Below are 12,822 nucleotides of genomic sequence, written 5' to 3'. Positions count from 1 at the left end.
TCATAAATATTTTTTTTTACTATTTTGTTATTGTTTAAACTAATTTTCAAGGATTAAAATACTTATATTGGTGGAAATGCAAAATAAAGGCAACAAATTACCAAATGAGTCTTTTTTTTCAGAGAAAATAATTCATATTTTTCAAAGAAAATTGTGGATATATTTTTTTTCCGAATTCAACTCAAGTAACTCAATAATGATCGCTTAAAAATCTAAACTGAAATTCAATATACAGAATGTAGTAATGTGTTTTATAACTTACAAAGAGCTCAGAAATTTAATAGGTAGTATAATATGGAAACAAGTGATGAAACCTCAACTGTGTTGTCTGGAAGGGTCTTTGTGGCAGTGATGCAAGGGGGCTATAACTAACTAATTTTCCATTCAGGCTTTTATCATGGGCATTGTGCATTATTGGAACATTTGGACGGGTAAAACCATTGAAACAGAAAGCATCATTTGTTTTGTCCAAAAAAATGTATGTTTGCTTGGATTTTACTTTCTGCGAATGTGTTTCTATAGAGAAGCTTTCCAAATATTCTAAAGAATGTGCATCCATGGCTACAATCTAGCAGGTAATCGATCATGGGCATCAATTTTATCATAGGCATAGCGCTTTACTGGAACATTCAGATGTGTAAATCGTTTTAAATAGACGGCATTATGGTTTAATATTATCTGTTTTGGCCAAAAAAATTATTACTTGCTTGGATTATACTTGGTGCCAGTGTGTTTCTATATAGAATCATTTCGAATATTCTAATGAATGTGCTCCCACGGTTCCAATCTAGCAGGTAATCGATCATGGGCATCAATTTTATCATAGGCATAGCGCTTTACTGGAACATTCAGATGTGTAAATCGTTTTAAATAGACGGCATTATGGTTTAATATTATCTGTTTTGGCCAAAAAAATTATTACTTGCTTGGATTATACTTGGTGCCAGTGTGTTTCTATATAGAATCATTTCGAATATTCTAATGAATGTGCTCCCACGGTTCCAATCTAGCAGGTAATCGATCATGGGCATCAATTTTATCATAGGCATAGCGCTTTACTGGAACATTCAGATGTGTAAATCGTTTTAAATAGACGGCATTATGGTTTAATATTATCTGTTTTGGCCAAAAAAATTATTACTTGCTTGGATTATACTTGGTGCCAGTGTGTTTCTATATAGAATCATTTCGAATATTCTAATGAATGTGCTCCCACGGTTACAATCTAGCAGGTAATCGATCATGGGCATCAATTTTATCATAGGCATAGCGCTTTACTGGAACATTCAGATGTGTAAATCGTTTTAAATAGACGGCATTATGGTTTAATATTATCTGTTTTGGCCAAAAAAATTATTACTTGCTTGGATTATACTTGGTGCCAGTGTGTTTCTATATAGAATCATTTCGAATATTCTAATGAATGTGCTCCCACGGTTCCAATCTAGCAGGTAATCGATCATGGGCATCAATTTTATCATAGGCATAGCGCTTTACTGGAACATTCAGATGTATAAATCGTTTTAAATAGACGGCATTATGGTTTAATATTATCTGTTTTGGCCAAAAAAATTATTACTTGCTTGGATTATACTTGGTGCCAGTGTGTTTCTATATAGAATCATTTCGAATATTCTAATGAATGTGCTCCCACGGTTACAATCTAGCAGGTAATCGATCATGGGCATCAATTTTATCATAGGCATAGCGCTTTACTGGAACATTCAGATGTGTAAATCGTTTTAAATAGACGGCATTATGGTTTAATATTATCTGTTTTGGCCAAAAAAATTATTACTTGCTTGGATTATACTTGGTGCCAGTGTGTTTCTATATAGAATCATTTCGAATATTCTAATGAATGTGCTCCCACGGTTCCAATCTAGCAGGTAATCGATCATGGGCATCAATTTTATCATAGGCATAGCGCTTTACTGGAACATTCAGATGTGTAAATCGTTTTAAATAGACGGCATTATGGTTTAATATTATCTGTTTTGGCCAAAAAAATTATTACTTGCTTGGATTATACTTGGTGCCAGTGTGTTTCTATATAGAATCATTTCGAATATTCTAATGAATGTGCTCCCACGGTTACAATCTAGCAGGTAATCGATCATGGGCATCAATTTTATCATAGGCATAGCGCTTTACTGGAACATTCAGATGTGTAAATCGTTTTAAATAGACGGCATTATGGTTTAATATTATCTGTTTTGGCCAAAAAAATTATTACTTGCTTGGATTATACTTGGTGCCAGTGTGTTTCTATATAGAATCATTTCGAATATTCTAATGAATGTGCTCCCACGGTTACAATCTAGCAGGTAATCGATCATGGGCATCAATTTTATCATAGGCATAGCGCTTTACTGGAACATTCAGATGTGTAAATCGTTTTAAATAGACGGCATTATGGTTTAATATTATCGGTTTTGGCCAAAAAAATTATTACTTGCTTGGATTATACTTGGTGCCAGTGTGTTTCTATATAGAATCATTTCGAATATTCTAATGAATGTGCTCCCACGGTTCCAATCTAGCAGGTAATCGATCATGGGCATCAATTTTATCATAGGCATAGCGCTTTACTGGAACATTCAGATGTGTAAATCGTTTTAAATAGACGGCATTATGGTTTAATATTATCTGTTTTGGCCAAAAAAATTATTACTTGCTTGGATTATACTTGGTGCCAGTGTGTTTCTATATAGAATCATTTCGAATATTCTAATGAATGTGCTCCCACGGTTACAATCTAGCAGGTAATCGATCATGGGCATCAATTTTATCATAGGCATAGCGCTTTACTGGAACATTCAGATGTGTAAATCGTTTTAAATAGACGGCATTATGGTTTAATATTATCTGTTTTGGCCAAAAAAATTATTACTTGCTTGGATTATACTTGGTGCCAGTGTGTTTCTATATAGAATCATTTCGAATATTCTAATGAATGTGCTCCCACGGTTACAATCTAGCAGGTAATCGATCATGGGCATCAATTTTATCATAGGCATAGCGCTTTACTGGAACATTCAGATGTGTAAATCGTTTTAAATAGACGGCATTATGGTTTAATATTATCTGTTTTGGCCAAAAAAATTATTACTTGCTTGGATTATACTTGGTGCCAGTGTGTTTCTATATAGAATCATTTCGAATATTCTAATGAATGTGCTCCCACGGTTACAATCTAGCAGGTAATCGATCATGGGCATCAATTTTATCATAGGCATAGCGCTTTACTGGAACATTCAGATGTGTAAATCGTTTTAAATAGACGGCATTATGGTTTAATATTATCTGTTTTGGCCAAAAAAATTATTACTTGCTTGGATTATACTTGGTGCCAGTGTGTTTCTATATAGAATCATTTCGCATATTCTAATGAATGTGCTCCCACGGTTACAATCTAGCAGGTAATCGATCATGGGCATCAATTTTATCATAGGCATAGCGCTTTACTGGAACATTCAGATGTGTAAATCGTTTTAAATAGACGGCATTATGGTTTAATATTATCTGTTTTGGCCAAAAAAATTATTACTTGCTTGGATTATACTTGGTGCCAGTGTGTTTCTATATAGAATCATTTCGAATATTCTAATGAATGTGCTCCCACGGTTACAATCTAGCAGGTAATCGATCATGGGCATCAATTATATCATAGGCATAGCGCTTTACTGGAACATTCAGATGTGTAAATCGTTTTAAATAGACGGCATTATGGTTTAATATTATCTGTTTTGGCCAAAAAAATTATTACTTGCTTGGATTATACTTGGTGCCAGTGTGTTTCTATATAGAATCATTTCGAATATTCTAATGAATGTGCTCCCACGGTTCCAATCTAGCAGGTAATCGATCATGGACATCAATTTTATCATAGGCATAGCGCTTTACTGGAACATTCAGATGTGTAAATCGTTTTAAATAGACGGCATTATGGTTTAATATTATCTGTTTTGGCCAAAAAAATTATTACTTGCTTGGATTATACTTGGTGCCAGTGTGTTTCTATATAGAATCATTTCGAATATTCTAATGAATGTGCTCCCACGGTTACAATCTAGCAGGTAATCGATCATGGGCATCAATTTTATCATAGGCATAGCGCTTTACTGGAACATTCAGATGTGTAAATCGTTTTAAATAGACGGCATTATGGTTTAATATTATCTGTTTTGGCCAAAAAAATTATTACTTGCTTGGATTATACTTGGTGCCAGTGTGTTTCTATATAGAATCATTTCGAATATTCTAATGAATGTGCTCCCACGGTTACAATCTAGCAGGTAATCGATCATGGGCATCAATTTTATCATAGGCATAGCGCTTTACTGGAACATTCAGATGTGTAAATCGTTTTAAATAGACGGCATTATGGTTTAATATTATCTGTTTTGGCCAAAAAAATTATTACTTGCTTGGATTATACTTGGTGCCAGTGTGTTTCTATATAGAATCATTTCGAATATTCTAATGAATGTGCTCCCACGGTTACAATCTAGCAGGTAATCGATCATGGGCATCAATTTTATCATAGGCATAGCGCTTTACTGGAACATTCAGATGTGTAAATCGTTTTAAATAGACGGCATTATGGTTTAATATTATCTGTTTTGGCCAAAAAAATTATTACTTGCTTGGATTATACTTGGTGCCAGTGTGTTTCTATATAGAATCATTTCGAATATTCTAATGAATGTGCTCCCACGGTTACAATCTGGCAGGCAATCGATCATAGGCATTGCGCATTACTGGAACATTTGGACATGTAAACCGTTTGAACCAGAAGGCAATATGGAGTACCATTATTTGTTTTGGCGAAAAAATATTATTACTTACTTGAATCGTGCTTGCGTTTAATGCGTTTCTGTACAAAAGTTTTCCGCATATTCTAATTGTGCTTCCATAGCTATAATCCAGCAGGTAATCGAAATAACATGGTGTCAATAAACATCTGGTTTCTTTTTTTTTTCGGTGGATAACTATTGTTAGTGAATATTAGAGTCATGCGATATTTTTGCTACGTTTGCGAACACTATGTCTTACAAAAACTGACTTATCTAATTAAGACTGATTTCCAAACAAATTACTAAGAAATCAATATGTGATATAACTATTTTAAAGAACACGGAAGCTTTATGGTGAAATTTTGGATTCCCGGCTATAGTCCGGAAGACTTGTGTTATAACATAACATTGTATAACATCTGGCATTTGATGTCCCGTTATATAACTGTAACAGTAAACAATTTAGTAATAAATGTTTCGATTCTTGACACATCTCCCTATGTAAAAATGATTAATTTATGTAAATCTAACTTTCAAGAAAATTACTAGACATTTCCTGATAACTGAAAATTACTTATCTCCCCCCCCCCCCCTCCCTATATGAGTTAACTCTTAAGGACTATGGCGGTCTGATAGTAAAATATTGGCTTGAGCGTCGGAGAATCATACGTTCAAAATCGCCAAATTGCCCCTTTTTGTTTTTGATAGTACAATGACACATTAAATAATGGAGAATAAGTTGAGTTGTCAAGTCAAACATGCTAAAATAGTAAGCAACTTGCATGCAATTTCAGAATAAAAATTTAAATTACATATATATAGCAACAAATTGCTTGATTCTTAGCTTCCAACATATTTATTTTATGTAATTAAATCCTTTCTTTGATTCATTTTAGGAACACATCAAAACAATCAAAGATGGTCGAGTTCAGCAGAAAACAGTTGCCCAGATATTTTGAAGAATGGTCATAATTACGTAAAAGTAAGTATTATTTATTGATTTACGTATTACAAAATAAATAAAAATATTTATAGGTTTTTAAATTGTATTTGTTTATTTTAAGATGCTATTCGGGAATAAATAATTTAAACTTCTAAGAAACAAATTAAAATTATTATGAAACTACTTGAAAATAGAATACTGTAGTGTGTGTGTGTGTGTGTGTGTGTGTGTGTGTGTGTGTGTGTGTGTGTGTGTGTGTGTGTGTGTGTGTGTGTGTGTGTGTGTGTGTGTGTGTGTGTGTGTGTGTGTGTGTGTGTGTGTGTGTGTGTGTGTGTGTGTGTGTGTGTGTGTGTGTGTGTGTGTGTGTGTGTGTGTGTTAATGTCTTACAATCATTGTTATAATACAAGCATATTAATTGAGACCTATCAGTCCTATATCAGAATTTGTTAATGCATACCACCACATGTATGGAACTCACATTAATTAACAGATTGAATTGTATCTTGAAATGTCAAAACATTTAAATTGATATACCTTTTAGTGTTATGTGATCTCAAAACAATTAGGGTGCTTTCTCATAAATATGAGCCGCTTGGCGATTCGGCAGTTCCATGCATAAAGAAAGGTCTCTTATATACAAATTTTGAAGAGTCTAAATTTTTTAAGAGAAATGCTGAGGCAGAATTTTAAATCAGTCGCAGTCTTTGAAAATAAAAACTTTATTATACAGAAAATAGAGATAAAATTATCTAGAGACATTTAATGCTGTTAAAATGTTATAATCCCCTAGAGTTTTAATTATAAGAAATACTCTTTTGATAACATGTACTAAAAAGATTCGTAATGTTCCATAAATTCTAAGCTTCTCAAATATTCAAGAATTTTTATCTATATTATGATGATTTCTTTGAAGAAGTTGCTAACATTTTAAATAAAATATTCAGATTTTCGCCTAGTTTATTACTTTTAAAATACGATTTATAGAAAGAATAGGGCAAAAAAAAAAGCCTGGGATTATCTGAATAAAAGAACCTTCAATGAAATAAAAATTAACATCATCATGAATGCATCATAGCTTTCATTATAGCACGATACATGCTTTTACCCTTCATAAAGATACAAGTTCCGTCATCGGAGTGAGAGTATCTCGTTGTCCCATCATTCTTATGTTTACCAATCACACTTTCTCTTCCCTAAATCTTAAATAACACTGAATGAGAATTACAAATAGAACAGATATCTCCTTATAAATTAAAATAAATAATCTTGGCTTCAAATTGTCTTATCTTTATTATAATCCGACTCACTGATTTTATAAAAAGCAACTTACCTTTAATAACTTTATTTTCATTTTTAACTTGTCGTATAATAAATTATATATATATATATATATATATCGATAAATTTATATTGCCAATTATATATCGATTTAACTTAAGAATCAGATAATAAATACTTCACAGAACCTTATTCCTAATTAATACTCTGATATATTTAGTGAGATCTTATGGACATATAGTTACGTCGTATATATGGATATACATCTTATCTATGACTTAACATCCTTCTTTCATTAACAAGTATTTCCTATTTAACTAAATAGGCGAGGCAACACATTGCCAAGAGACCTATAATTCTAAACATAGCTTTGTTTACCTACCACAAGTCGTATTTATTCTAGATAATACGACCTGCCTCAATAAACGTCAATGATTGGATCTTCTAAAACGATACGAAGCCATTGACGTTGGTCAAGCATGCCTTTCCGGTTGTGATGTCCACGCGCAGTATTCAGAACAGTTTTTGAGTGTCCCTGGATTATTTCGCCATTCTGTAATTAAGCTGTTCTATACACAAGAAGAGGTTTATTATGAAAATATTCTTGTTCTCTTTAGTTATAGAGTCATTCACGGAGGGGAATGGATAAATTGTGCTTGTTCAAATATTTCGTTTTATACTAAATACAAGAAATAATAATCTAATAACATTATTTATCTACTATTAGATGGTACTTTTTAGTTTTAAATATATAATGCACTGTTTGTCGCCGCAATGAAAATCTATTTCATTACTATGCTTTAGAAAATTTACAAAAGGGAATATGCCTAAGAAATAGTCCTTTCGTATAGAGTATTGCTTATTTCATTTAAATATAAAATAAAAAGTCAGAGCATTAATAATGTAAATATTAACATAAATAATTCTATAATAAGTAATAATGGGAATTATTATGAATTTATTATAGAAACATTTAGATATATACGTATATAGCCGATTAAATAGTAATATTTTGTTTATTAAATCAAAGTAAAATTATAGAATAAGAAGTAACTGCATTTTAAATTTAGATTTCAGTTATATATTTATTCGGGTGTTTATTTAATTCATTAGTCCATGGTAAAAGTGAATGATGCATTAAGTACGATAGTATCATTTAAACTGTAAGAATTTTCTAGTTGTAATTATGTGCTACATATTGAAAAAATCTAATGAAATCTTTTATTGTTAATAAAACCAAATCTTGACTTCAAAGATTAAGTATATTAAACTAAATACTTAGCAAACTGAAATGAAATGACATACTAAACATACTGAAAATAAATAGGGCATCAGAATTTTTTTAAAAAAAAATCAAATTATGCCAAAACTTTTGTTGGTTTCTGCAGTCGCCCAGTTTTAACATAAAAAATAATCTAATTCATCTTTTTTTAAACAAATTTACACTTATATTTCCATCGTGAAGTAGCTTTCTGCTCTTAGAACCTCCTCTTAAACCCAGATGCTACAATATTAAACAATATTGTTCGACAATATTATTAAAACATAATATTATTAATATATTATAATAATATTATTAAACAATAAAATTAATATTATTAAACAATAAACAAACAATTATTAAACAATAAACATAATATTATTAAACAATATTATTCAATATTATATAATATTCCGCATTTTGTTTAATATCATACAATATTGGGCAATATATGTATGTGACTGAAGATGTTAAAGAATCATTTTAATTCCTCACTTGGAAATCCACGAACACTATTAAAAAAAATTAAAATTAAAATTAAAATAATCGAAAACACAGAGTATCGATTAATCATAAGATAACACAGAAAATTGATAAAACATAAAAAAATACTGATGATAAAACAAATGAAAAATATCCCACATCCAAGTTATCATCCCACAAAATAAACTTGGTGACATAGTTAAACCTTTTGTAACTCATTTTGCTAAGCCATCATCATACATGGTTTCATTCATTATCTATAAATTTCTTTTAAAATTATTTTTAAGGCAGTTTGATTTAGTTTTGTTAAGAGAAGACAGTTATTTTATTTATTTATTTTGCTAATCAACAATGGCATTATGCAAGGAACTTCAATCGCTGCAATCTTTTAGGGATTTTCTCACAATGGATTTGATTGCAAATTAATTTTTCCACATTTTTAAAAAAAAATTTATTGAATATATGAGTGTGCCATTTAATTAAGTATTTTTGTCGGATTATAAAAACAATCTATAATTTGTGTTAATTTTGTTTTTATTTTTACTCTGCAGTTGAAATACTGTTTCATCGAAAGTGCATTAGATAGTTTATTTTGAGTTATATTTTAAACATTGGCAGCATGCAACCATCAGAAAGTGCTCAAATCATGAGAAAACTTAATCAGATTTAAAATGTTGTTTTCTAATTCCATGCACTAAGCAGAAAAAAAAAATCATGCATTTCAATGTATCGTCTTAATAGAATATAGGATGCATACATTTATTTGTTACAATAAAGTTTCGAGAACGTTTCTTTTTTTCACTTGATCACTTTTATAATTCACTTATACTTTTACTTTACTTATACTTTTTTTATTCACTTTCATACTATACTACTAATAAGGAGGAACATTCGTTCTTGTGTGTCTGAGTCTGATAGTTATTTTAATAAGTTTATTTTTGTTTCTTGTAAAGTATTTAATAACATAACAAGGACTAGCTAGCCATATTTAGCTGAATTTGAAAGGAGAATGAATGCTGGACTTCATCGGAAAGTCAAAGCTCATCAAATAATTTTTAAGAATTACCTTGTTAGAAATAGGCATATTTTTCTCAAGGCAAACAATAATTCAATGTAATTTCTTGATATTGTGTTGTGTATAAAAATTCCCTATATGCAGAATATATTTTTTACAACAATGCAGAATGATTTCTTGATATTGTGTTGTGCATAAAAATTCCCTATATGCAAAATATATTTTTTACAACAATGCAGAATGATTTCTTGATATTGTGTTGTGCATAAAAATTCCCTATATGCAAAATATATTTTTTACAACAATGCAGAATGATTTCTTGATATTGTGTTGTGCATAAAAATTCCCTATATGCAAAATATATTTTTTACAACAATGCAGAATGATTTCTTAATATTGTGTTGTGCATAAAAATCCCCTATATGCAGAATATATTTTTTACAACAATGCAGAATGATTTCTTGATATTGTGTTGTGCATAAAAATTCCCTATATGCAAAATATAATTTTTACAACAATGCAGAATAGTTTAATAATTCTGAGGTGTATAAAAATTCCCTATATGTAGAGTTTATTTTTAAAAGCTTCCTATCCCTTTCCAGGATGGCTGCAATTCCACAACTTCCGAAATCGACATCAATACCGCAGACATCAGCCGCAGTTCCTTGCTCAACGAAAGAGTTCCCGCGGATCCAGCAATGTTCATACCCCCCTCACCCTTAATCGCAGACGATCCCTTGCTGAAACCAGGGGGTGCAGCAATGGCCTTAGGGGTGTCAGCTGTGGACTTGACTTCGGGGAAGACAAAGACAATTGTCATCCACCCTCCTCATAAGCACCATGAGGCAAGTGCGAACCAGTCTTCACTGGTGACACTCGACGGTCACTTTTTATGACTTTGAGGGAAACTTGTTCAGGTTTCTCCTGGTGTTTCATGCTCTCATGGAGAGGGATCATATCCGATGTCGTTTGCTCATGTATTTTGTGACAATGTCGCATTTTTGATACGTCAACTAAATGACTACGACACCCATTCAATGTGCTGTAATTAATTTAATTTTATATTTTAATAATATCTAATGATGGAATTGTATCTGTTGATGGATGTGATGTATTTAGTTCAAGTTGTGTAAAGGAACTGAAGATTGAAACGGGGAATGAAATTGTCTGAGAATTCAGTTATAGCAGTCAGATCGTTATTCGAGAAAATACGAAACCAGTGGCAAGTGAAAAGCAACAAAAATATGGATATCCACTAGCAAAACTTGGCATGCATTTCCTGTGTAATAGTAAGGTTGATATTCAAGTATAAAGTAAAAATCTGAGGCACTATTGCGGATGTGAGGCTTCAGTGATATATCCAAATCTGTTGCGCTAGTCATACAGGCATTTTCAGAAATATTGGATATATATATATATTCACATAAAAGGAAAAAATATGTATATCAGTAGTGAATACGAGAAGATACTGAAACGAGGGAAGCATATCCATATCTTTGGCGCCAATTTCGGAAGATATTTTGAAGTAAAATCAGGTTTTAAAATCGAATATAGCCTAGGGAGACGTAATGAAAGAGATAATGTATGACGGATACCATTTTCCCTTCCTAAGCTACTGAGAACAATGGATGGAATGAGTGAAAATTTGATGCATGAGAAACTGTAGCAAAGATAAGAAATTCAGAGAGATAAAGGTATAGAATTCAAGAAAAACTGGCAGATAGATGTAGATATAACTAATTCTGATGGCATATGGGGTTAAGAAGGAAGAAATCCATCTGTGGTGTCATTTAATATGATTAAGAAAGCCCAGTAAGATATGATATCGTATATGGCAGATCAATAAAACCTTAGGGCGATACCTAATCTAGGTCGAAAGACATGACCAAAATAAATAGAGATTCCGTATGCAGGAGTGATGAAAAAGTAGTCTAAGTAAATGATAGATGTACATAAGATCGCTGATAATCTGATTAGATGAAAGATGAAAGAATGTGAAGAGTTCTACGCAAAAAAAGACGTATTATTATTATTATTCTGATAATATGATATTTCCTTTGATTTTACTCAGAGGCTCATGTAAATCGCAATTTTTCGAAGGATTGTTGAAGCAATGCGAATATATCATTAGTGTTCTTCGCATTATATGTAACAAAATATTAAATTAAATTTCAAAAAGAAAGCAACTGCGTTGTTGAAATACTTTAAATTAAAAAAAAAACTATCTTTTTAAAAATACTTTGCAAATAATTAATTAAAAATCGTGCAAATTCTTAAAACGGGATATAAAAATGATAATATCACAGGATTGTTTATTATGTTTAAGATTATTGAAAATTAAATTTTACTGAAGATATTGAAAAAACACTCTCAACTACATCGTTAATATATAAATTATATAACAAATATTAATTGAAATTTTCATTTTCTTTGAAATGAATGTTATTCAAATATGTAGGCGTAAAAGTACATATCATCATAAAATTATAATATTGAATGTAGGAACACCAATCATTGCTATGAAATTTCAAGAGAAAAAGACACAAAGTTATCGTCATAATAAATTATAAGCATAAAAAAGAATTCGCATAAGAAATTATTCGATTATAACGTTTTTGGATGTAATAGACTCTCCTTCAAAACTCTAAGGGGACCATTTCACAAAGAAAAATTATTTTGCTATTCTATTTTTCATCTTTCGCATTTAAGAGTCACAAAGTTTAAAGCATTTGTTTTATCTATTAAAAAGATCATAATATTATCATCATAAAAATTTCATTACATCATAATTAGGCAGAAAGAAAAGTAATGGGAAATTAAATTGTCGTTATACTGTCCAAGATTTTCCCTTTTATCTCTTTTTGTTTTGTTTGAAAAAATATTAAATATTTCCCACTTGACAAATGTTCTTTTTCGCACTATTAAATTCATAGATGCTATCAAGTAATTTCAAAGTCGCTTAAAACTTGAAAAATATTTTATTATGAAAATTCTGGGGGGAAAAGCAAACAGGAGCAAAATTAGAAGAAGAAATATTCTTAA

The 12,822-nt window shown here is 30.9% G+C and overlaps 1 protein-coding gene across 1 annotated transcript in view; it reads left to right on the top strand.

Annotated features, from left to right (window-relative positions):
- LOC129968147 (nephrin-like) overlaps positions 1-11,960 on the top strand; it is a 494,644-nt gene extending 482,684 nt beyond the window's left edge. The window contains exons 21-22 of the mRNA XM_056081964.1: positions 5,696-5,781; positions 10,383-11,960. Coding sequence (XP_055937939.1) covers positions 5,696-5,781; positions 10,383-10,676 — 380 coding nt within the window. The 3' untranslated portion in view covers positions 10,677-11,960. The remainder of the gene's footprint in view (positions 1-5,695; positions 5,782-10,382) is intronic.
- Positions 11,961-12,822: the final 862 nt, after the last annotated feature.

The sequence above is a fragment of the Argiope bruennichi genome, chromosome 5 (genome assembly GCF_947563725.1).
Source record: "Argiope bruennichi chromosome 5, qqArgBrue1.1, whole genome shotgun sequence".
Taxonomy (NCBI): domain Eukaryota; kingdom Metazoa; phylum Arthropoda; class Arachnida; order Araneae; family Araneidae; genus Argiope; species Argiope bruennichi.
This window is presented reverse-complemented; position numbering and strand designations above follow the sequence as displayed.